The sequence below is a fragment of the Brachionichthys hirsutus genome, chromosome 15 (assembly GCF_040956055.1).
Source record: "Brachionichthys hirsutus isolate HB-005 chromosome 15, CSIRO-AGI_Bhir_v1, whole genome shotgun sequence".
Classification (NCBI taxonomy): Eukaryota; Metazoa; Chordata; class Actinopteri; order Lophiiformes; family Brachionichthyidae; genus Brachionichthys; species Brachionichthys hirsutus.
The window spans coordinates 7,414,508-7,441,007 of record NC_090911.1 but is presented as its reverse complement, the minus strand read 5'-3'; the positions used below and the strand labels follow the sequence as shown (position 1 = coordinate 7,441,007).

At 40.4% G+C, this 26,500-nt stretch overlaps 5 protein-coding genes across 5 annotated transcripts in view; 2 read left to right on the top strand and 3 right to left on the bottom strand.

Moving 5' to 3' along the window:
- Positions 1–284: 284 nt before the first annotated feature.
- si:ch73-52e5.2 (protein THEM6) lies at positions 285–1,916 on the bottom strand. The gene is made up of 2 exons (XM_068749097.1): positions 1,416–1,916; positions 285–421 (listed from the first exon to the last, which is right to left on the bottom strand). The coding sequence occupies exons 1-2, from the start codon at positions 1,914–1,916 to the stop codon at positions 314–316; spliced, it is 609 nt and encodes a 202-aa protein (XP_068605198.1). The 3' UTR covers positions 285–313.
- Positions 1,917–3,300: 1,384 nt separating this feature from the next.
- On the top strand, positions 3,301–4,973 carry LOC137904799 (protein THEM6-like). Its single transcript, XM_068749002.1, has 3 exons — positions 3,301–3,343; positions 3,980–4,487; positions 4,581–4,973. Exons 2-3 carry the CDS (start codon positions 3,984–3,986, stop codon positions 4,686–4,688), a joined length of 612 nt encoding a protein of 203 aa, XP_068605103.1. The 5' UTR covers positions 3,301–3,343; positions 3,980–3,983; the 3' UTR covers positions 4,689–4,973.
- Positions 4,974–5,668: 695 nt separating this feature from the next.
- ccdc24 (coiled-coil domain containing 24) lies at positions 5,669–16,760 on the bottom strand. Its single transcript, XM_068749303.1, has 8 exons — positions 16,611–16,760; positions 14,249–14,397; positions 11,997–12,113; positions 11,813–11,917; positions 10,833–10,887; positions 7,238–7,295; positions 6,681–6,798; positions 5,669–6,309 (listed from the first exon to the last, which is right to left on the bottom strand). The coding sequence occupies exons 1-8, from the start codon at positions 16,758–16,760 to the stop codon at positions 5,868–5,870; spliced, it is 1,194 nt and encodes a 397-aa protein (XP_068605404.1). The 3' UTR covers positions 5,669–5,867.
- A 1,026-nt stretch (positions 16,761–17,786) lies between these two features.
- On the top strand, positions 17,787–19,380 carry zgc:113531 (uncharacterized protein LOC541359 homolog). The gene is made up of 3 exons (XM_068749289.1): positions 17,787–18,137; positions 18,927–19,056; positions 19,190–19,380. The coding sequence occupies exons 1-3, from the start codon at positions 17,787–17,789 to the stop codon at positions 19,378–19,380; spliced, it is 672 nt and encodes a 223-aa protein (XP_068605390.1).
- A 5,214-nt stretch (positions 19,381–24,594) lies between these two features.
- The window catches only part of b4galt2 (UDP-Gal:betaGlcNAc beta 1,4- galactosyltransferase, polypeptide 2), a 76,385-nt gene continuing 74,479 nt past the window's right edge, over positions 24,595–26,500 (bottom strand). Inside the window, exon 7 of the mRNA XM_068748605.1 lies at positions 24,595–24,745. Within this exon, the coding sequence (XP_068604706.1) occupies positions 24,595–24,745 (151 nt within the window). The remainder of the gene's footprint in view (positions 24,746–26,500) is intronic.

Genomic DNA, 26,500 nt, shown 5'->3' with positions numbered 1-26,500 from the left:
AAAAGATTAAAATTACGTTCTTTCATCACCTCCTTTCAATATGATCAAAATGCATACAAATTGAAAAAATTGAATACTTTACAGTTCAAGTTTTTCATTGTTTGCAGTCCCAAGTACAGCATTTTCCATATTATGCAAAACTACAGAGCAGAAAAAACAACCAGAAAAACACATGACTAGAACATATGCAAGCTACAGCTTCTCTACAATGTTTAAATGCGTGTGTGCATGGATGTCTATTGCAGATGTGTGAGCAATGCAGGTGATATGTGGGTCAACACTCATCTAGTATGTTCTAGTTCTGAGTATGGCTTCATTTATTTTTCTCTTCCAGTCCACTCTCTGCTCTCAGGGCCTGGCTGCTGGCTGAGATGAAGCCAATCCAGTGTTTGAGGTCTTCAGGTAATTCAGGACACTCGATCTGAACACAAAAAACAATATTAGTAGAGCACCAAAGAAATAGAACCAAAGTTCAGAATTGGTCAGAATATTCAAAACCAAAAAAACACTTGGAACACTTTCAGGTGGTACAAGTTCTCCATACTCTGAGGATTTTATGTTTTTCTTTGTCTTCTGTGATGGAAGATGGACGTATATTCATGTACTGGTACTTTATCATTTTCATCCAACCAACCGTCCACCTCCTGTCCACTTCCCCCCCAATACAATTGTACTGTGTAGTTGTATTCTTGAATTCACAATAGTGCAATGTCCACAATGCTAATAGTAATATCATCTGTAATAATATATATATATTAGTTTTTCCTTTAAATATTGTTAAGATTTCTTTCCTGTATAACTTGTTATTTTCTATCTATCTAATAAACAAACAATTGTTTGTTTATTTACGCTTTGTTCTCTATTCTTTCACTGTATTGGAGCTGCTGTATTCTGATTGATCGGTTAGTTCATTACCGTGTCTTGCATACAGATAACCATCGAGGGCTTATAAAACACACTACAAAACAACATCCAGGTGGCTGCAATGCCTCACAGTTTACAGTTTAAGTCCAGATCAAGCGGGATATGATACATTTTGTCTTTGGTCCCGGCTTTAGAAATATAATACACATGTTTTTCAAAAGAAAAACTGCAAATAACTAACCGCATAATTCCTCCCTGGGGCATCAATAAAGTTAAATGTAATCTAATCTAATCTAGAACATTAACTCTTTGGACCGTTATGGAGCATTTTAGACTTTTAGATTTGATGCTCAGTTGATAAAAAAAAAAAAAAAGATTGGAAACTATTTTAAATGGTGATTATTCCTGTAAACATTTGTTCCACACTAAAAAGACAAATATTTTGTGTTTCGCTCCTCCTCCCAAGACCTGCTACTTCATATTGTTTTGGGAAGACTAACAACTTGACATTACAATGGAATACGCTTTCTCCATCTCAAGCTATTCCTCACCTTCTCTTTGCAGACAAACTCAATGATGCTCTCTGGGCTGCAGCGCACCACGTTCTGTCTGCAGAGCATGACCGCAGAAACAAAACCATCTTTCTTGGACACAAAGCGCTGCTCCAAATAGAATGCCTTCTCATCCCATCCCACTACTTTGGTTCGAATCTCAAATGCCTCACGGAAGGCCAGGGAACGTCGGTACCGAATGGTGGAGGCCCCTACGACCATTTTGGCCCTCAGCTTGCATGATGCCATGAACAGACCATTCCGCATGTAATGGTGAAAGCGGGCAAAGTCACACTCCCTTAGATATCGAGAGTTGTTCATATGACCCATGTAGTCCAAATCATGGGGAAGGACCATGCCATCAATGCTTTGCTCAGCTAGAATGTCCCGTATTCTGGGTTGAAACCATGCCTGGATGAACACCTGAGCCCCGCGTAGGAAGTACCAGACATCCAAACTGCAGAAGAGCAGGAGGAGGGCCACCAGAACCAGCAGCATCATCTATCTGGAACCACAGTCCAAATCGCTGTAACAAGAATGATATTTCAAGCAAAATCAGATGCTTATTACAATGAAAATAAATTACCATGAGACCTACGTAGCTCCGCTCTCTTTAAAGACATTAAATGTTGTGCAAATTAAATGTTCTTAAATCATGCACATTTATTATTAGCTTAACCCAACACTTTGACATCATCAATGTGAGTTAAAATTAGTAGCGATATAAGATGTTATGACTTTAAAAAAATAAATACTTATTGGTATTATATTATAGCTTAAAATAACAAGTTAAATATATTCCTATGATCGCCAACTTTATCATTGGGAGGACCATGAAGCCTACGACGCTGTATTTACTGCAAGTGACGCAACCTGCTGTTAGCTTTACCCTTGCTGCTAGCTACCAGCAGTAGGTGGCCTTGGCAGAGTATATGTCTAGCGCGAAGTCGTTATTTTTACATTTTCTATGTCGAAATGTAAGTATTAACAGAAAATACGACAGTGATATCGTTTAATGGCTGAAAACTTACTATGCGTCCAAAAGAGAAGGCTACCATGGAACGCTATTTAATTTGGAAAAACCGGTAGAATGAATGAATATGATTTCCGGGTTTGTGACAACTTGTAGTTCTTCTTCTGTGCCAACAGGACATTATCAGTCCACCAACACTGCCCTCTAGAGGAGGGCAGTATTGGTGTCATGTACGAGAGACGTGTCCATTAAGACACAAACTCACAGACAACTGAGTTTCCTTCTCCGTTGAGATCCCTCCTCTGTTTGACCGATATCCTCTCTGTTTCGAATTAAATGTGAATACAATATATTATAATATATGTAATATAATGAATATTAATTTTTTTATACTATTATCTGTTATTAAATATTGATTTCAGACACCTGGAAGCCTAGCATGTACGGAAGTAGGTATCAACTTAAATACGTCAGAATAAAATTAATTAAATATTTGAATATTTATTAAGTGACAGATGGGTCAATTAAAATTATATATACAGTATATATTTATTATTACTTTCCGATGTATCGAGACTAGGACCAATCATCGTCGTCCACTTCGGCACCGTCACGTCCAGATTCCGGATTCGTTGCGTAGTTTCCGGATCCGTTGCGTACCGGAGCGTTTTCGAAAGACATGTAAGGGAAAATAAGTCACTTTTTTTCATTAAATTAATCTTCTGTGAGTTTGGAAATACAATGAAATGCATTATAGGATGACTACCTTTAACAAAAATAAAGGTCCTTAAGGAATAAATCCTATTTTTATTTTTTTTTGCTTGCTTCCTTTCCTAATGGACGTCTCAGACAGCTTTGTAAACAAGGGTTTTACTTTGAAGGCTGGAGTCGGAAGTTTACGTTTCACAATTAGTGTGACGGAAGCCATAGCTGAAGTGGAAACAGGAGCCAGTTGGTGAGTGTTACTGGATTTCTTTTACAAAATACTTAAATAGTAAAAAAATATATATTTGCATCATTCGCGTGTTGACGTTCGTCATTAAGTTGGTTCAAAAACTTGTGGCGTGACTGATGCCTGCGTAAAAAGTAACATTAACTTATGACAAAATTCCATAGTTTGACATTCCTGACCAGACATTCGTCTCAAACTGTAGCACTAACTTTACTTAACATAGAAGCAGAATAACTCGTCATTCATTAGACCACTTCTGCAGTCTGATCAGCTCCATGCCCGTTTTAATTGCTGATTTTAACTGGCTTTAGGTAGCTCGCTGTAATCTCAGACTCTAGTTTTAGTGAGACAATTTCATTAGGTATAAATCGTATCTACTATACTTTAAAGTATTGTGGATCTTATAATGTGACTTTTAATTTACCCTCATATAATGAAGACATACAGTTTTTTTTGTCCTGTCTGTCCTGCAGAACCTGTTTTCACCTGGTGTCACCTGACACCAGGTGAAAACAGTTCTTCAAATAACTTGTACGACATTGAGTTTTGGTAAATACTTACATGGCATAAATATACATGACATCTCCTTTGCTAACCTTAAAGTAACTCTACCTATCTCTGCTTGTGTCCATTTCCCAGTGAGATGTGGTGGGTGCTCTGGGTCCTCGCAGCCTTGCTGGCTCTCTTCAGCTGCCTGGATGTGTGGTACTTCCTCCGGACAGCTGTTGTGCTCCTCCAAGCCTGGTTCCAGCCTCCGGTTTTTGATGTCACAGCAGAGCAGACTCTGCCAGGCCGGGTCACACCCCGTGACATCGACATGTGCCATATGAACAATGCTCGTTACCTCCGGGAGTGCGATTTTGCCCGAATGTCTCTATACATGCGTAACGGTGTGTTCAAAGCCCTGAGAGCACTCAGAGCTTCGGCGGTTGTGGGTGCCACCACCATCCGGTACCGCAGGTCTTTGTGTATAGGAGAGGGGTATGAGCTCCAGAGTAGGATCGTCTCTTGGAATGAGAAGGCCTTTTTTTTGGAGCAAAGATTTGTGTCAAGAAAAGATGGACTGGTGTGTGCCGTCATGTACTGCCAGCAGAATGTCATCGGCAGCAGCCCAGACAAGGTCATGCAGCACCTGTGTAAGCGGAAGGTAATATTTATATTATATTTAACACTGGAAATGTAAAAAAAAAAAAAAAAAGGACGCTTTTTATAATTAATGGACATCAATTTCATGTTTCAGGTTGTGTGCCCTGATTTTCCAGAAGACCTTCAACACTGGGTCAACTTCATCTCCGCCAGCAGCCAGGCCCTCAGGGCTGAGAGCGGATTGGACGAGAAGAACAAATGAATCAATAGCAGTTATTAAGACGTTTTCCGTGTCATCTAATTCACCAGCTCAGGGTTAGAGTCCTCTGAGAGAGACGCCTGTCCTCGGTTTACAATGAGTTGGAACACGCCTTGCACCCAAAGGTCTTAATGCCGTCCTCACTTAGAACCCATTTCTTTACCTGTGTCCATGATGGGAGAGCTAACAGGCCACACGCTGAACTGTGAAATAACATGAATCGTTATACAGGTTAGAGAAATGGAAGAAATAAAGTTGGAAGAAATAAAGTTTTAAGTTTAATAATGATTCTAAGTCATATAAATTTAATGGAAACTGTGATTCCTGGTAAACAACCTTCAAATAATCTTTTGGGTATGGATTTAATTTTGGGAATTTTCATTATTACACAGCACAGATCATAAAAGTGCTTAAGAAGAGAAATCATCAACTGAAGATGAAAACATGTAAGTTGTGCCATTAATGAAACTATTAATGACATTTTTGAGTAATGAGTAATTGGATATGGGAAGATCATTTGCAGATGTTTCAATTTGAAAACAGGTGAAAGTTCAATTATAAAGGTATCAAGCTTAAATGATGGATGATGTCTGATGATGGAATCTGTTCGTGAGCTTGCTAACATCCTCCAGGAGGTTTAAAGTGGTTTTGATGATCCATTAAAGAGGAACATAACGTGTCTTGCTGCCATCTAGTGTTTTCAGCATACTGTATATCAAGAAGGCATCATTTTGCAGTTTGAGTTAGTACATGAATGGAATCCATAATCGTGTACTTTTCTTTTTAAACTGAGAGCTTTAATGTAGCAATAACAAAAATTATGCCATCTGCTATTCCAGGAAACAACTTGGAAAGTGACAACTAGTCTGATGTTACTACAGTTAATACAGGTGTATTAACTATAGTAACATCAGACTAGTTACAGGTGTATTAACTAAATAACACACAGGAAAATGTTTTTACAGTTAACATATGGCAAATAATTATAAACAATCAGTGATCCAGGTCATTCACATTGATGGATCAGCCTCTTGACACAGCACCCCATCCACAGGTACTATTCTGTGGTTCTGGGTCCCCCGTGGTTGACACAGAGTGATCGGTACTATTGCCGTGGTAACTGTCTGCATCACTGCAGAGCGGCTTTTTCCCCTGCATTTGAGGGGACGAATCGCACGCTTTCTATTCTGGCTGTGACGGGATTGACTGAAGAGTTTCGTGGACGGTTGGAATTCTTGAAGTTCTCATTTGAAGTCTATGATTAGAAGCCGGGGCGCTCCATTGGACGCCAGCACTATCCCGCTCTGGAGATGGACTGTAATGGCGTGGGGTTTCTCCACTTATTGGAGCACTGGCAGGGCTCAGAACTGAACGGCTAATGTGGATGTTTTCACGCCCAGAAGAGGTGATCCTGTTGCACATCGGTGCCTGTGTTCTCCTCAGTCCAGTGGAGGCCGATGCAGCGCTGTGCTGTCCGTGGGCGAGAGACAGTGAATACCTATTTATCAGTTTAACTGATGTGACTGGTGGCCTGGGTTTGGTACGGCACACAGAGGGTGGATGTGGCCTCACGACTGATGCAATGCTTCCAGCTTCCAGAGCCTCCCTTTGTCCTGCCGACGGTCTGGAAAAAGCAATCAGATTGTTAAAAGTGTGAATGTTTTGTACCGGCCTGCAATTCATGATGCACATTTCATTTGTTATGTGTAATTGGAAGATTCTGGTAGACCATCTGGTCAGGCCTGATTAGGACCCCCCCCCCTATATAAAGGGGACAACACTCACACACCCTCCACAACCCTCCACTCATGACCTAAGAGGCAGCAACTGCACGAGTCGTTTTCTCTTCAGTTATTTGTTGGAGGTAGATTAAGGGCTGCAAACAAGTTCATTTTTACTTGCATGTACTGTACTTTTTTTAAAGTATGTTTTTCTTGACAGTAATTTTATGTTCCTTGACCTTTACTGGATCTAACGACAGTAAAATATACCAACCTGAACCTGTCTTTCAATTCCTTTAAAGGGAGAGTAGGTGAAGGTAATGCTGAATCAGCAGGCAAGGAAGGGCAGAGCTGCAACTGCATTTGTACGGCTTCTCTGAGGTCTCTGAGCTCTGCATGTACACAAATACAGCAACAATCAAGACGTCTGAAACACTGGAACCACAACTTTGAAGTTTAATTGAAACACAGTCAGATAATTCAATACAGTATAATAATTGCATGGTGCATAAAGTCGTGCTTATTCCAATCTCTGAAAATGAACACAATTGTTGCTCTCTGATGCACTTAAATTAGTTTCATGCTCATTTATTCCAAAGAAGATAGATTTGGCTGGAAACCTCATTTGCTTCATTCATAAATATGCTTCATAAAGAGTTCTACCAGGTAATGAAGGCTGGGCAAAACAATCAGCATTTCCATTTCATTCAATTTATTGTCAGATTTGAAATTGCATGTGAGAGATAAAGATTACTCTCATCACACACCGTGTTTTAAACAACAACCTGCCGCTAGATGGCAGCAGAAACCAAATGTAACACATGAACTCACCTGCAAGTGTCGGTTCTGATTCATCACATTTCCCCAGATGTGTGTCTAAAATATTCCTCTGCAAGACACACACGCACACACACATAGAAAAACAGATTGTTACTCATGCAGTTTATGCATAAAAATAAAAAGTTAATTTTGTGAACAATGAAGAAAGTAAAGAACAAAAGAGGAGAACCAGACAGAAAATAATTTGTGCAAATGTGCAAGACCACTAAATGATTGCACAGAAGTGTTCCAGCATAACTTGGCCTAAAATATCAATATGCAGAGCAAAGGAAAACCCTAGTGCTGTGGAATTGCTAGAATCAGAATCTGCATCTTTGCAGCCAAAATACACATCTTTCTGTCCAGAGCTAGAAACAGGAGAACAATGGTCACCATTCCTGCTGCAAAATCCAGCTGAGACCAGCTACTGACTGCTGCTATCTTCATCATTTTAGATGATGGTTCTTAGTTTAGTTCTAATGCTAAAAACATTCTGATGGAAAAATCTATCATCAGTTGGTTTTTATTTCTTATACATTACCACAAGCAACATCCGACCACCTCTACCCAGTTTGGATCAAAGAAAGACAACCGAAACCAGACCACCTCTGTCGGCTCCAGTGACATCGTCCTCAGCCACAGTAAACATCACAGTGCTAGCAAAGGTTTGATACAACAGAGCAGATATTAAAACTGCAAAAGGTACCACCTGTCTAAAACAGAGCCTGAAGATAGAAGCCATTATGAAATTAAATCCCTTATAAATTCATATCAATTAGTACCTAAATTACATCTGATTACTGGCAGTGAATGAAGAACTGTCAGATTCACATATAGCTGCATGTCCGTATCGACGTCACCAGAGCTCAAGACGACATCTTCAAGTCATTTATTTTGTCCAACCAACAGCTACAAACCCCCCAAACCTTTTCTTTATTATCACCAAAAACTAGAGATCACACCGTCGCAGAACAACCTAATTAATCCTACTATGGCAGTGCCACCATCCCCTGTACTTTGCCTCTCATTGGCTTAGGGTGGATGTGTTTTTCACACAGTTCCTGAATGAAAGAATGTCAGCTATGAGAGAAATGTCATCATCATATCAAGCCAATCAGTGATATGGCAGGTCATACCATTGCTTGTGTTAAAAAATAAAAATAAACCAGAAAGGAAAACTCTAATCACTTGTTCTCCTTTCCAGAACCCACCTTTCATACACAATTTCAGTTTACAAACATGCGTCAGCCTCTTTTCTGTCACCCAGAACACTGTGTGCTGGCATGGCCATGAGGTTCTGCTGGGCCAAGAGAAAATATGTAATTACCTCTGCCAAGAAGGAAATGTTTTCACCATTGCTAGTTTGTCTCTTTGTCTGTTTGGGGGATTACTTAAAAACTACCAGATGGATTTTTGATACGTGGTTAAGAAAGAGGGTTGGACATATAAAAGCAAAGAACCCGATTCTGGAGTGGATTTGGATAAAGAGATGGATTCAGGCATATTGTAAACCTTTTACAACATGTTGCGTCTTCTTTACATTTCAATAACACATAAACTAGCAGACAGCGCGGGTGCTGGTGGAGGGATGTGTTCTGCTTAGTGCACTTCAGGTTTCCGCTGCCTGTCAGTGGGATTATGGAAAAATTGATGAACTGATTTTCACAGATCTGTTGGAGGGGAGGACCAAGGGGCAAATTTGGTGCAGCTCAGCATAGCATACTCTGCAGGGTTTACTGAACATCTCAGCTCTGTCCTAATGATGATAAGAAAGTCATATACAGTAAATCCTCCACATGATGACCAGAACAGAGAGTTAAAACTGAGACTTGCGATTCTTAAAAATGGGAATTGAATGGGTCCTTCTCTCCAACACATTTACCGAGGTAGCTGAAGCAAAGAATTAGTGCCTGACTAAAAGAAAGATGCAGATGTCTTTTTCTGCATGTGGAATTGAAGTCAAGATAATATTTTTGTGTCCAGGTAAAGTTTTGTCTGAGCTCCTTTAACTCTTCATTTGTGATAACCATATTTAGATTCTAAGACTTTACGTTAGCTTAAGGTTGCAGTAAATAAAATAAAAATCTCACAGAAGATCCTGAGCGCTGATTAAAGTGTCCTTCCTTGGGAGGACTGATGCGCTATCACGGGCAATGAAGCAGTGATGCTTTGCCACAAACAGCATCATCATCCTCCTCTACTGCAGAGGCGTGCACGACGAGGACGAGCTCGTGTCGTAAGAGCGCAGCGCCACGTTTTCCTGCTCGTTTGCTTGAGGACACAGTTTCATTTCAGGAGAAGTGCCGCATTTCTGCTTAACTGCAGGATTCTTTTGCCAAAGCCATCATGTCCCTTTACAGTAAAGGCCTAATAATGGACAGGAAAAGTCTCTTTACCATTAGCTACACCCCCGCAGGTCTTTGACAATGGAAGGGGAAACTCTCCCTAATGTCCCTTCCTCCCTTTTTACACCTTGCTTTACTACTTGTTTAACAGAACTTTTCGGAGTGGATCTTTGTGCAGCAGGTACAACTATAGTGTACAGTCACACACCCGAGTCTCATCTGGTTCTTTAAAGTCTGACACACAAACTTTGGCAGACTATTGTTACTTGTTTTTTCCTCTCTAGTGTAGTTTTCCAAAAGTATCCTGTTTCCAGACAGACTGTCAATGTAATGTTTCCAGCCACACACACACATCTGGTCTGCAGAAAAGTCATTCCTCTAACTAATTCGCCCTCTGATTCGCTCATCACGCCGGGCCAGCGTGACAGTCCAGCCATTTATTACTATGAGTGTGTTATGTCTCCGTATTTATGAAGTGATTTGACTGATTGGAGGAGATTGATCTTACTCAGCACTACAAAAGCTCTTGGCCAGACAGATGGAAAAGAGAAGCTCATACTGAGCCCTTGCGGACTTCCTGTTCGTGTGTGCAAGTTCGTATTTGTGTGTTTAACGGGACCCTGTACAGTGTTTCGGCGTCCAGACGGTCAGCGGGCCTACCAGAGGGAGTCCAGTGCTTTCCTTTTCAACCTTTAGAAATAAGGTTATTTTGGGAAATAGAGCATCCTTGGTTGAGAGGGTCAGTATTTTTAATGAAAGTTGAATGGACAAATAGATCTTTAAAATATATTACAGTAATTTATAAAGTAGTCCTTGTGCAAAGTCAAGAGATGTTGTTTAAGTAAATTATGCAAATGCTCAAACGGTAATTTTACATTTTGATAATATTTTACAGAAACCAAATAATATGGGGCCAATGTTGATCAAATAATAGGAAGACCCTAAATATTTCCTTTTGCTGTTGTGTAAAAGTGTTTCCACAGAAAAACAACACACTGCATGTAATAAAGTGCAAGTCAGACTTTCTGAGAAACATTTACCGGGAAGGTGAAACGAGGACTTAAAGGATTAAGTAGGTAACATTATGCCTTTAAGAAAAATATTTTCTATATTGTGACATGAAAGGAAAGAACACAGCTTCATACCTTAGAAATGTTGTGATTGTATGGATTTGTGTCAAATCAATATTGTGATTTTTCACTATGTCACAAGCAGCTGAAAAACAATTCTAATATTCATTTCGTGGTTAATCTCATTCTTACCTTTAAATCCTCTATCAGACGTCTCAATGCTTCACGTTCCTCCGTTAAGAGAGACCTAGACAGACAGACAGACAGGGAGACATGATTATCACAGTTAATCTGTTTTTCAGTTAAACACCTGTGTAATTGATGCTGAATATTAGAGTTTCAGCAGTAGCATGTTTCATTTGCAAACTACAGTAATTTAACCGAGGTAACAATAGATCCGTCTGCCCTGACTAGATCCTCCTCACCTTTTGCAAGGTACTGAGGATCTTGTGTCCTATATATTTTCCATTTCTCCAACCCTCCACACCACCTTCTTCTCTGGTTATGCAACCAATGGAGGCCGTGTTTACTTCTTCCAGTTGAAAAAGAAACGTCTACCTACTCTGGGATCCATTTTCTGACAACGGGTCCTTTTGTTCTGGTCGAGTCAGGAAATGGGAGCGAGAGGGAAAGGAATAGAGAGGAAGAAGGGGAGAGCAAATGGGAGGTGGCTCTCTTCCAAGGTAGGCCCAGTGACAGTATTGCCCTGTGGGCCTCAAAATGAGCGATGCAGGAAGGGAAAGGAGGGATGGAGTGTCTTGGAGGCTGGGCTGCAGGAGAAGCCACAAAGGAGTTGAAGGGGGAATTATGGGAGAGGAGAGGACAGCCAGCAGGAGAACCAGGGGGAATTCCTGTGGCCAATGGTGTCAGGCTAGTGTTTAAAATAACTTGATATCTAAATTAATATCAGCCTCAATAACATTCCTGCGTGCCAGTGTTCCGGGGACCCTCAGGGGTCCTTGAGAGGATTCTGAAGGGGTCCCAACAAAAAGGAGATGAATTTGTTTTCACTATATCTTAATAAGTAACAAAATGACAAAAAGGATGTTCATGGAGTTCGTGCACGTTGTGTAATATCTAAAAATAAACATTCACAGCAGACCTTGTGTTATCACATTACTCAGTGGGGGGGGGGGGCTGTGGTTTAATTTGTGTCAGTATACGGGGCTTACTTGAGGTGAACTACTACTGCGTCAATGTCCAAGATATTCAGCTTCCCTTTAACCGCCTCAATCTCCTCCTCAGCTCTGGACCGGAGTGACCACACAGAGCTCGGTCTGGAAGAGAGGCGATCACACGAAATCCTTTCAGGATCCTTTCAGCCTTCGAGTTCTGCTTTTTAACCGTTTTACTTACCTGCTCTCAGTAACAGTTTCTTTACATTTGGTGGGGATTCTGTGAGAACTGTCACGATGACTCAACGCATAGTCCACCACCACAGGTTTGCAATGTGAAATGATCGCCTCAGCGTCTCTATAGCAACAAGAGCAAAGACAAATACACAAATCAGCCAGATATATGCAGCTCACTGTGTTTGCATGAATGTCATTATACGTGAAGTGCATGCATACATAGACTGGGAGCAGCTAGAAGCCTTTACCCCCCCAGGAGTGAAAAAGATAATTCAGTTAGGCCACATATATGGGACAGTTGTTGCATAAATTCCCACCTAAATATGTTAGATTACAGAATGATGTTGGCCTGTATCTTGATGCTTTGCCTAAAACCCATTCTGCAGATACAAAGGCCTGAAGTCTGCAGTACCGTGCATTAAGGACGACAAGAACACCTTCAAAGAGAACAAAATGATCAGCACTGGCACAGTGTATGGCACAAATGTTTTTGGTAACGTTCCTGCAACTGCCAACAACAATAGGATATAACTCTCCCTCGAGAGAACTGTTTCTAATCCATCTCACTGCCAGAGTACTTCACAAGAGTGACGTGTGACGTGTGAGCACGCAAGGCTTCAGTTGGTGTTTTGAACCACTTTAATGAGACCGGATTTCACGTTTTGATATTGTATTAAACATCAGGAATCAATGTCATCCTGACTTGAAAGAAAGTCCTGTAGCAGCAGCCTTACAATATATGTATTACTGTATATTTATTTTGAAGAATGAAGTAGTGACAGGGGAGTACACTGAGGGGACGTGAACTATACAGTAAAACTAAAACCACAATGCTGCAATAGATTTTAGCCATGCCAACTCTAAAAGTTCGTTAAGATATTCACGGATTTCTGATGTTTCGATATTACCGGTAGTCTGATTTTTATTTTTTATTTAAACCAACAAGAAGTTAACGTGCTTTGTAACAAAAAGTTTTATTTGATGACATCTATGTGGATGAATTGTATGACTCTATAACTGTCTTATGAGAAAATACCTGCAACATTTTCATGGCTTTCTACACGTTAGTATGATAACAAACTAATATGGTAAATATCACACCTGTTAGCCACCAGCATGTTAGCATTGTCACTGAGGTGTCATGAATTTTGCTTAGCATTTAGCTACTCCTGTGCCTAATTATAGTTAATAGAGCTGCTAACATAACTACTGAGTCTGAGTCACTGGCGTAGTCGCACATACTTGAATTCTTAAACGCTCTTGTTCATCCTCAAAGCATCACAACATTTTAACAGCCTAATTTATAACGTGAGGATGCAAGGTAATCTTGCATTCCATTATTATCTCTTCATCAGTTTTTTGAACTACATTAATACATTCTGTTAAAATTGCCAACAGCTAGAAACTCATCTCTGACCTGAGCAGAAATTAAAATGCAAGCAGCAAATAAGAAATAATTACCCTTCTTGAGGAGAGTGTAACTCCCAGACTGTGCTCCATCAAAAACATCTACAGAGTACCAAGCTTCATTGATTTCTCCATGTAAGAGGCTCCCTGAATTAATGTTTTCCTCCACCAACTCTGAACAAATCTATGTATTATACATAAGACATTGAGTATTTAACATAAAAGCACATCTTTAACCCAATAATGCCAACATGGACTGGGTCTTTGACATTCAAGCCAAATTTAATTGCCATTTGGTGTGGAATAAATTGAAATCTCCTTCCTATAATTGTCCTATAGTTCCTCCGTTCCCACACCAGTTTGAAACTTCCCTATGCCAAAAAACATTTGTTCCTCCAATTCCCATCCCATTCGTAACTGACGAGGGAACACAATAGAGCATTTTATGGTACTGTTTTTCAGGGGAGAAATGACACAGAGGGTCTCAACCTTCTTGTGAACGCTGTTTCTGTGTGTTCCCTGGCTAGGAAATACATCTGACAGGAACTGTATTTTTTTTTTAAATGTAAGAAAAATAATTGCAAATCTCATTTTAAACCCCCCGCCTGTGGCTGTAGAACACTACATCTCGACTTTAATTCAAAGTTCATTTTCTGGGTATATATGTATATATATTCTTATTTTTTATAAAAACAAAAACAGAGAAGAACATTTTTATTGTGTTGTTGTTGTTGTTGTTAATTCATAGCACAATCATTCGTTTCAATACTATTACAAGAACACTGGTGTGTATTTGGCCCAAATAGAGAAGACATTAGTGTGCCTCCATGTGTGGCATCATACGCCTACCTCCCTGCTCTCTCCCTGAGCGTCTGCAGTAACATCTTGACCTCTGCTCTCACCAGCTCTTTGACTACTGGAGGATCAGCCAGAGGAGGGCAGGGCCGATGTGGGATCTCTGACTCACTGCTGCATTTTTTCTTGTACAACGCCACTGCCTGAAATCACCATTGTCATGGTTGTCAGGGGTTGTACATACAAAGATAAACAGTAGTAACAGGAGATTTGCATCACGTGCATCGAATACTTTCTCTGTCATAGTTTAGCTAAGTGCTTATGAACCACGAAATTATGGAAATGATCATTAAAATATTATCAAAACTCAATACACCTCAGTAAGCCACCCTTTTAAAGCAGAGTGTAGTCAGCATGTAGTATGTCGCAGACAGAATTCCATCAGTAGTCATCCAGAACCAACCCTGACAGATGATAGCAGGATGTTTCACGTCTCAAATTAAGGATTCTATTCATTCCCAGGGAGGAACATGATGGTGTTTGGACTATCTTCTGCAGAACCAGAAAGCAAACTGCATGTTTTATTTTGTGTCTCGGTAGAGTCTGGTAACCATTAACACCTCCGCCCCTGCTGCCTGTCGATAACTTCGTGCTTTGGTCTCAGACTTCAAATGAATACACTGGAAGATTATCAAGACATCACTTCTGCTCTTTGCCTGTGTACGTGCGCGCGCGCACGCGCACACACCCACACACACACACACACACACACACACACTTGGTTTCACTCCAGCAGCCCTCCTCTGTCTGTAGGTGAGTGTTCAGGTGTTTATGTTACATGATTCATGGCTGACTGACCAACTAGTTGTTCCTGGATCTTTTTATTCTCTCTGTTTTAACACTATTAATCTCATGCAGAAGTCCCTACAGTTTTAACCTGTAGGCTAAAATACATAAGGAGTCATTATGTGGGGACTGGTTTTTTGAATATATTTAACTTCAAGGCCTCATTTTCATCCAGAGTAGAGAGAAGGAGTGCGTGTGGAGGAAGGTATGGTGGGAATGGACTGGAAAAGGGAGGCTAATATTCCCTCTGATCTAACTGCTGGGGACAATGAAGATTTTCATGGTGGGGGGACTAGTGGTACTTAGGAATGAGGAGTTGCCTGCAGATCCAGTATTCATTTTCACAGTGGCTCACTGAGGAATGGAATCCATTACATGGCTACAAGAGACCCATATGAGGGCAGAGGAGAGAAACAACAAAGAACGCCAGTTAGGCACTCGGGTCTAACTATGGGCAGATGTAGGAAAGAGAAAAAAGAAAAGGAAGGGACACCTTGTATATACTTGAAGTCGAACACACAGATCTAGTGAACGATTGCTTTAAACTCACGCCGCTTTAAAATGTGTCTTGAACGGTTTAACTAGTGAAGATTAGCCTGTTATAATCCTGTTATACCGACCCCTGACTCAAGAAGCTTACTAGACCTCTCTCTCTCTCTCTCTCTCTCTCTCTCTCTCTGTGTATGTGCAAATAGAATTACTGCACGTCATTCTGATTTTAGGTTTAACACATCTTTGAAAAGTGCTTTAGACCAATTTTGTGATCTACATGAAAATGTATTTTGAAGTGCACGAGCATGACTTTTGATTTTTACATGTTAACTGTTTCAACAATAATGCATGGTCAGCGTCTGCACAGCCTGGCTCGAGAGCTGAGGCTGACTATTTCCATGTGTCTTTCTGCAAATGGCGACTGGCCCGTTTTCAAAGTGCTCTGATTTTCTGAAATGACATTTCTGGCTGTAACAATTAACTGGTTAATCAATAAGTTAACTTACAAAAGTATACTTTGCAAAATAGTAGAGTTTTAAGTCACTTGGATTTTTCTTAAAATATATTTGTCTCAATTCAACACTTGACCCAAGTTGTGAACTTTTCTTTTGTGTCTTTCTTGGGCGATATCTTTTTTTTTTTACAAGTGATTTCCCTCTAAGGGGTTTTGGGGGTGAGAGTTTAGCTTGCCTTGAGCAAAATATCAATGTCTGTCTGGCTCACATTTAAGCCTCACTGCAACACAGTGCACCCGACTGGAACTATAATTAATGAACATCTGAGCCAAAGTCACCGACGTACACAACCGAACACCACAGTTCATAAATTGTTTAAAGAGGAGTGCTTGGCTGAGCAATTTGTTTCAATTACCCTTGAAGCAAGCTCAAAATGAAATTCTTGTAAATAGTGTAATGGTATTCCTGTGGGTCCTAACAGAAACAGACCCAGCATATGTTATTTGAATGAATAAAACAAATGTGAAACAGGCCGTTTCTGCACAGAAAGCAAGAGGTCAGGTTCACAGTAATATTTGTCAGGGGGGGGATTAAAGTGATTCTAGACAAAACAAACCTCTTACCTGAGAGTACTCGGCCGTATACATGTCAATCAGAGAGCTGCCCAGTGCTTGGCGGATCTTTGGCAGCTCTGGTGTATGAACATATTGAGCGATCAGGCTCCATAGAGACTTGCTGGGACACCGGAGCTGGTTTCCATCAGGAGACTGCATGTAAATGATAATCTCTGGTGTGAAGGAATGGATTGATCTGCAGAAACATAACAATATACACAATAACTGAAGGTACTTTACTGAAATAAATCTTAAAAGAAATTCTATAGGAATACTAAGAAATTATTTGTATTTTCAAGTCATGCTAGTTTATATTTATACTCCATTACAAGGGGAATTAGTGTACTTTTTTTTTTACTCCAACATAGTTTGAGTTGTCAACCTATAAGGTTTGTTTATCTGATGCTCATGATTTCACATTTTAATATTCTTCCTCCATACTTGTACTAAAATAATGCAGTACATATATCCTTTGTACATTTAAATAAATGAGTCACGTAGTTTTTGTCCGTCCACAAAAACTACGTGACTCGATTCATGTATTCATTATTTATTTTTCTTAGACTGCTAAGAGAATCAAACGCTCACCTTAATGGCTTCCTTGTTTTTGAGCGAAGTTATGGTATCCAGGGGAAACCTGCAGTTGCTATGGGGTGAATATCGCGAGATCTCGCTGAAGCGCAATGGGATTGGGGGGAAGCGTTCTTTGAAAGTATTGATACGCTGTTCGCGTACTTAAATTGTTACATTCCAATAAACCGCCGGATATGTAATACAAAATGTCCAAGTGTAACATAGTAAAGTTAAATGCATATAACCTTTGTAGACTTTAAAAGGCAATCACCGAAGCGCACACCTTGCGCTCGCGTAAAAGTCTGGATAGAAGTTAAACCAGGAGAGGGTACAGACTTCAGATGAGGCGAGCGCGTAAACTCAGAGGCAGCGACTATAACTCGTCCCTCTTTACGCGACCTCCACCCTCCTCCGAGCTGTGTGCAGCTGTTGTGCAGAAGTGTAGCGCAGCAGCAGCGGGTCGCTGAGGAGGAGGATCGAGGTAACTTTCTGGGCTTCTTGCGTTCAGCAACAATGTGAGCAAACTATCGGGGTTAGTCGAACCTGATCGTCTAGTTCCTGCACGGCGACAGTGGATTTTAACTTTTAATCAAATAATAATAATAAAAAAAAATGGGTTTCAGTGAGCGCATTTCCTTGGCGCGCAGAATACGCACGGTCGTTTTGGCACTACTGCTTTGCGCACAGGCCGGTTTTGGCTTCTCAGTCGCCGGGCAGCAAGAAAGCGCCTGCGAGGCAAACGGCAGCACATATTTTGTTGGGGAATGGTATTTTCTGGACTCTGATCACTGCACCCAGTGTGAGTGCACCACCGAGGGCTCTGCGTGTTCCCGCACTGAGTGCACGTCCCTCCCGGCGGCTTGCATCCACGTCAGCCACTACCCCACCGACTGCTGCCCCAGGTGCGAGAAGATCGGGTGTGAGTATCGAGGAGTGGTGTACGAACTGGGGCAGAACTTCCAGGTATAAGTTCAGAATGATCCGACAGAAGCTCTTGCTATTTTATGGCGGGGTAGACATGTTTGGAAAAATATTTAATTGTATCGCTATTTAGAAACTCAGAATATAGTCTTTATAAAGTCCGACAAATCTAACAAATACTAATCAAGAGGTTAAAAATCATACTTTGGGTGAAATAATTTATTACATTTCTAAGGGTTCACAACTAAAAGTGAAGGTTTGTTAAATGTATCATTAACATTTACAGAAGTAAGGTGCAGGCTCCTCTGCTTTGGAATTAAGGGCCGATTTATTTCCAGAAAATCTTAAGTGTTTCGTCTGCTTGAGCCAAAAGTGAGAAAATTGATCAGGTAATCTTTAATTGGTTGAATGTCATCAGACAGCTCTAAACTGTCTGTATATTTGTGTAGACTGTATCAAAAAGAGTAACACAAATCATATATTGTTTAAAATGTGTTGATACGGCCAGCAAGCTGAATGCTCCTGACAAAGGACCAAAAAGCATTTTCTCCCACAGAAAGGCGATGTTTAGATAACGTGCGCTAGATCTAGTTTTCCAAAGCACCTTTTGTACTATTTTTTACAGTGTGTCTACTTTCTACACTATAAATTAATCACACGGTGCATACAGTATGATAAGTTAGAATGTGACTTGAGCATCACACACATCAGGGAATTAGAGGTCAATGGCGCCCCCCTCTGTGGGCGTATGAGGATGGCTTAGCCTTAGTGAGACGCTTAGAAATATGATCCATGCTGAGTCTTCATCTCTTTGTGTGTTTGCTTTCCCAGCCATCAGAATGTGAGCAGTGCACTTGCGACAATGATGGCATTGCCCGCTGTCTAGTTGCAGATTGTGCCCCTCCACCCTGCGTCAACCCAGCCTACCAACCGGGGAAATGCTGCCCTGAATGCAAAGACGGTAAAAAATAAAAATAGAAGACCAAACAGAGATTCAATCGGATATTTTTCCTCATGATTTCAAAATATGGTTGTAGTGTTGATCACTTGCATTCTGACATGAGCTGTGTATACTGTCTGTTCATCTCCTCCAGGTCCTAACTGCTACGTTAATGCGTCACGCAGCGAGGTTATTCCTGCCGGCGAGCCGGTCTGGATCGACTCGTGCACAAAGTGTCGTTGTCATGGCGGCCAAGATGCTGGCTACTGGGAGGGAAACCGCCTTGCTACCTGTTCCAGTCTCAAAAACTGTTCTCCTGAGCGATTGTCAACCCAGAAACACTGATCCAGTCTGTCAGCAAGCCCGCGTTCAATATACGTACAAAATACGCACTCCCTGATGACTTATTGCTTCTGCACCCTTCATCTCTGAGAATTTATTGTATTGAACCTTCCTGTCCAGCAGCATGACCCCCCCCCCAAGATTTCTGCAGAACTGAATTGAAACTTCATTTTGTCACTGATGGACATGGTCTAAATTCAGATTCCAGATTCACTGCATGTCAGTTGGTTATAACAATTTAAAAGAAGTCAACAAAGGCTCATCCTGGATTATTATCATTGCAAGGTGATTGTAGCTCAGATATTTACCCTTTCATGTTTTAGTTTCTTAAGAGCTTGTAATTGGATCATTATGTCTGAAGACAGAGATGAGTCATCGTATTTAGAAGATTGTTCCTCATACTGTTGTTGTTTTTGTAAGTTACTGCTAATGTAACAAAGTCAGACAGATGTTTGGATGATGAGAAGCTGTAATTGAGCTGTCACAGTTTGATGCAGCACCCAAATGCATGCACAGCTGCGATGCAATTTAGACCATAGGAAATAACTTTACAAAGCAATTGACTAACAATCAACATAACTATTCTACTTTTAAATATAATATTCAAGTCTGAGGTGTAACACACTGTATGACTGTACAATCGCTGCAGATATACACAGGAAATAATGGGAAGCAGGCTTTTAATTAATATGTTATTGTTTTTCTATAACGTTGAACAACAAAATGCAATTTAATACTTAATACAATACACTGTTTCTTCAAGAAACAATGTGTAGCCTTTCAAACAGACAGCATTCCTTGTTATTGTCTCCACTGCTATCAAAGTACATGTAGCACATTTTCCTGTCATAATATCTCCCATTTGAATGAATTGAATGAGCAATGAAATACGTTTGTGAGCAGTATTGGTGGACTTAATAGCACTACACATTTAATACACCCAAGTTGCTGCTGCGTGACACATATTATTACATCTTACAGGTTTCACTGTTGTAATTCTCCCTGAAACCCTCCTTGATGCCTGACTCAAGAGCTTACTAGACATATCTCTCTCTTACATTTTTAAGAGTATAAACACCTTTTAAATCTAATCACAATACTTTCTGAATGAATACACTCACTGCATGTACATTTTCTAAGACTCTGAACAGTATGTGGAAATTCCTGCTGTTCAACAGTAAATATCTTATTTCCTGAATAATCAGTAGAACGAAATGTTCATTAAAGTTAGACATTGTGAAATATGCTCATTTGCATTTGTTTTGCTGGAAGTTAGTTGAGAAGCTCATGATTTCTTTATCATCATTAACATGGATATGAAGCTACAGTTAGCATAGCCACTAGAAGCAGCAGAAAACATTTGGCCTAGCTCTTCATGAAATTACCAAATTCACAAATAACAGCTCTGTGCTGTATAATTTCTGTGGCTCTGGAGGAAGCGACAAAGTAAACCAAGGACCTGATGACATCATCACAGTTTGGTCCTTCTGGCAAATACATTATTAATACAATAGAAATGGAAGTTGTTGGTTATATTTTTTCCCATTCTGTATTTTTGATTGAATGTTTTAAAATAATATCCCAGGGTTAATTAGCAAAGAAACATGGGACTCTCCATGGTAATATCAAAAACCTACAGGTTTTTTCTGCAATTGATTCAATACTGGATTTTAATGTCTATGTCTAGCTGATGTTTTGAACCAATGGGATAAAACATTTATGTATTCTATTCTTGTGGATGGCTGTGTGGCATTATGGGGTGCCGGCAGCTATTGCAACAAACCACCTGCATCTCCAAGTTCGAGGCCACGGCCCATTTCTTTGTCTGGCTTAGGGGTGAGTTGCTGCTCTAAGTTATTGAATTAAATTACCTTGGGGTGGTTAGAAGCGATGAACATGTAGTTTGGTGATCTGGACTATCTGCTGGAGAGTCAAGCATTTCAGTATATATTCCAAACCTCAAGTTTTAGCATGAGCTGTTGTTACTGAGCAAAATAGTGAGATTATAAATTATGTTTAATATGAAAGGTTTATGGGTTTAGTGTTAGAGATTGGTAGAGGAGGTCTGACAACAGCTGAGGACGTTCAGGTATTCGGGTTATGTTCCTCCCTTGGAGAGGGACTATGTATGCCATCTGGCCTGGGAATGCATTGGGATCCTCCAGGAAACATTTGATGGGGAGAGGGAATACCCCGTTTAGCCTGCTGCTACAGCCACCAAACCCCGGACAAAACGATGGATGGATCATAATCAAACAAGTTTTCTGCTTCACTTCTAAAAACTCCTACCTTGGCAGTAGGATGTGAAAGGTAGAACCCCCACCGGCCAGAGCAGACATCAGCTGATTGGATGTTCCTGGCTGAAATACCTTAGGAAATGTTGTAGTTAATATTTCACCAGTATTTTTATGCTGGATGCCATTTTTGAATGTGATGCTTTGTAACACAGCTGAAATTCTCCAACTATGAGTAAAATAGCAATAAAAAAATATGAATGAGACTTTTCTGCAACCAGGATTCCTAGAATTGCTCTTCCAAATGTTCAGCTCTATGAAACACACTTTCCGGGTGCACTGTGGGTAAAGCAGGATCAAATGTTTTGGGATTTACCCTCAAAGGTTTGGATATCTTGTCCTCTGTTCTTCATTTATTTTCTTAATCTATCTCTTGCATTACAAAATGGAAAAAATAAAAATAATCCACGGGATAGTTGTGTTCCCTCCTCCAAATAACGCTGCTGGCTGGCAATACTGAAGCTCAACAGGACAGACTGAGGGCGACAAATTTCAAGTAAAACTGTGGGATTCCAAAATGGAAATGAAGCAAAATGGAGATGATAAATATATATATATATATATATAAATACAGTAAGTGAAACAATAAGGGTCCCTGTCGATATCTGCTGAAAGGAGAAACACTCTTGTGAGGTCCAGCTGTGCCTGAAGAGAATCCACCACAAAGCACAACAGAGGGAACCATTGACGGGCAGTCAGAAAGAAAAGGCCAATGAAAGGAGACCTAATGCAGAGAGAATGTGTGTGTGTGTGTGTGTGTGTGTGTGTGTGTGTGGAGGCAGAATTAGAGCTTCCAACAAACTTGAGGAGCCGATAAGGGCGAGCCAAACAGATGGGATCATTTTCCTCTCAAGGCTGAACAAAGAGGAGGCCACCAGTAGACAGTTTCTTCAAAATAAAAGTGCTGCATTGTACTGTGTGATGCAACAACCTGCATACAAATTGTTTTTCTAATATTTTTTTGAATTATTTTCCACAGGTTTTTCCTAATCATACTGAAACAAAATATTGTTTTGTTTCTCTATTATCCATCTTAAAATAAATATATCAATCAATTGAATTTACATTCAGAAATTTACCTTTCCGATGTGAAGTGTACCAAAGTGAAAAAACAACAACAAAAACGTTTAAGCGTTCATATAGATAGTGTCTGAAGGCATCGGTTTGGTGTTTAGGCATCAACAGTAACAGTAACTGCTGAGACAATAGAACCAAATAAAGGAACATATAAGAAATCATGATCAAAAACCTTGTTGGTTCCTTTTTCAAAAAGCAGAATGTTGAATGTTATAATAGACAAAAAGGTTTTTACAATAAAAGCAAGGAAACTTTAACTCTGATAATGCTGATAGTGTAAAACAGCATTGGCGATGTCAGTCAAACTGAATAAACATCTAGTTACCACCTGAAAATTTACCAACTTCCACTGCCAGGATGACTTCACCTCATCAGTTCCTCCTCGGGATATTATGGACTGAAAACGGTACTAGAGAGAAATATGACGTAATAACGGTTTTCAAGTGGGTTTTAATGAACACTGAGAAAAAAACGATAACTTCCAGGTTACATCGCAAGCTTAAACAAATGACTTTTCTGCTATTCATAGCTGTAGAACCATTGCAACAGTAACAAGAGCTTTTCCAGTCCACACCGTTTTATCCTGTAAAACTTGATCCTGATAGTTCAGGTCTGATGATTGAACCCCACTGTGCCTTATTCATGTCCAGAGAACCCCATTTTTACTAAATCAAATAATGTACATGACATAAATTTACTGTCAAACTGTAGATTACCTAAATAAATGTCAAACGTCCTCAAGTGCAGTGAACAGAAAAAAAGAAAACGTTTCCAGGAGCCGAATCTCCAGCATGTTCCACATGAGGTTACAATCACAACTGAGCTGTCAGTACATCCGCCTTGTTGTCTTCAATTCCTCAAATTAGATATCAAATGTATTCCAGCCCACTGCCTTCAGAACAGGAGGCAGCTTTTCTTATCTTCAGCATATTTACGATAGTTTCTGTCACTCTCAAAAGTCTGTTTCAGTTTTTATTTATATATATATATATATAAAAAGAGCACAAAAACAGATTTCTCAGGAGTGCTTTGCTGCTGACGAAGCACAGTTTATCAGCGTGTCCCAGCAGCGCTTTGAGTCTTCTGCGGTAGATGCAGGCACCGTACACATTCATTCATTGATAGAGGATTTGATTGAGCCATCAGATTCACAGAAGTGAATCCCTGACACAAATCTCAACATTGAATCTTCTATTAACATCATCAAGATGAGAGAGATTTCTTTGATATGCAATCCGTCAGAATAAATTCCATTGTGCATCACTGCATGGGCCCAATATGTGATCAATGCAACAGTCAGCTAGACATCCCCATTGTCTCCACCATCACTGTGGAGATTTCTAACACTTTCCACCATGTTTGTCGCTTTCCTATTATTTAATTTCCAAACCCACAGAGCATTTTTCTGTCTTTGTATCCAAGTAAAAAGTCTATGCTAATATGGCCTTGGTCAGATAACCCCCGGAAATCCATCCAATGCTGGAGCATTGTTGAAATAAAACAACAACTCCTGTCGATATGCCGTTGGATCCCCTCCAGTCTGCAAATGATTGGTGGAGGGCCGCTTCACCTTCCAAGTGTTCCACCGGCCGCTGTTCAACCATTCTGATTAAAGAGATATTTGACCACTTTCATTTATCTTTGATTGATAAAAGTGTGCGGCCACTGTAAAGCGAGAGTCCCAGAGGGGTGACGATGAAGAGAAAGACCATGATGTGCTTATTTCTTAATCCTCTCTTTTTTTCACGTCCACATCCATCCAGATGTTTAAGATATGTCCTTTTTGTTCATTCCAGTTCTCGTCCTCTCTCCTTCTTCCCTTATCTGACTTAGCCTCTATGTCTCCCTAGCCCTTGAATGGCCTCGGTGGCGGTTTGCCGATCTCCACAGAGATATTTGTGTACAGAGGGTACTTCTTGACCTTAACCAGTCTGTAGGTCAGAGAGCTGATCCCGTCCTTCTTCATAGTGTTCTTTGTGTTCTGTATTTTATTAAATCTGGAGGAAAAGACAGAGAAAGAAATAAAAAAATATGAAGACCTTGAAGAGCGAGCACATTATGCAAAGAAAGAAATGTAAGTATGTAAATTAAATAAATAAAGTTGACAAAGTATTTCAAGCACAACTTCATGAATCTGAGACAACAAACTTTTTTGGTTTTGTTTAAAATGAACAAAATCAATTCTGTCACAATGTAGATCCCCACCAACAGGTGGCGCTGTTGCACTGTGCTGTGACGAAGCAGCATCATATCTGCCTCTTGCTTGAACGATGTTGGGATCTCCTTCTCCCATTGGCTCTGATTCAACATTCAACATTATATCAGAACCTGCTCTTATATTAGAATATTCAAATCTGCTCAGATTTTAGTTTATGCGTTAAACAGTCCTGCTGCCGTACTCTGGTTTACTTCACCCCAGGCATGAAAACAGACATCCACACACAAATTGTCACCATCGCAGCAGAATGATCAGAGTTCACAGATAGTCGGGACGGAAATGAGGCCACAGTGTGTCCGACATGGACCTCTGAGTTTGCAGAGGCTTGTCAGAACTGACTAGTTAGGACCTCTCTCTCGTCTCTCTGCATCGCCTTCTCCTTTTGTACCGCACAAAACAAATACAGCCTCATAGGCATGAATACAACCAGGAAAATGTTGTCAAGCATCAAGATATAAAAAGAACTGCATTGTCAAACTTCTACCAAAGGATTGGCACCTCTATCCAGAGGGAAGGGGGGGTAGTTTAAGGGAACGAGTGCTGGGAAACAAAGAAAAACGAGAGGAGAAAACGCAGATGCTTTTAAAGTGAAACGAGGACTGGAGGGTAAGGGAGGAGAATGGGGGAGAGATAGGCAGAGAGATACATCTATATCAGAAACAGAGTGTCAGATGCAGGGAGAAAGATATTAAAAATTAACCGACCCAGAACTGGTGGGAAAAAGTAAGAACACCACAAATATAGCTGAGATTAAATTGAATAAATTAATCCCTACAGACAGACAGAGAATAACAGATGGGCTCAATCTGTAAACCGCAGTGAGCATCATTTCAAAGCAATTTGTCTGATTTAGAGCATTAGAGGGCAAGAAAAAGAAAGCCATCCTTGCAGAGTCATTAGCCTGATCTCCATGCGGGTCCAAACTGGGTTAGGTCTCACAGGAAAGCATTTCTGCTTTAGCGTCTCAACAAATGCACCTCATGTCAACTTCTACGGAGGTTGTTTTGTCCCGGTGTCGTATGTTTTAAGCCAGAAATGTCTCTGAGGGAACGTTCAGCCTTTTGGGGAAACAAGCTTCATCCCTTTCCTTCCTGGCTCAGTCTAAAAAGAGACAAGCTTTCAGCAGTCATAAAGCTCATTAGTTAAGAAGTTAAATGCTTTTTTTTTTAAAGACAAATTGAAGAAAAGAAGTGAAGTGAAGGCCACGGGACGAAGCTGTCGGCTAGCAGCAGCCACTTGAGGCTGGTGAGGAATGTGCCTCGTTCTTATTTCCGCTGGCCGGATATCTCATTGCTATGCCTAACCAAAGGTGGAAAGAATGAAGCCCTGTGTGTGTGCATGTTTGAATAAATGTGTGCGTGAATGCAGAGGAAATCGTAAACATTCATCAAACAGTCAAGGCAACGCTTCCCCAGGTAAACGCGGCTAGACATTACGCAGGTACTCCAGATAAACACTCCCAAAAGGCTCGATCATTAATCTGCATCTAAACAGAAGCCAAACGCTGCACCTGAAGACGAAGCGCAAACAAAGG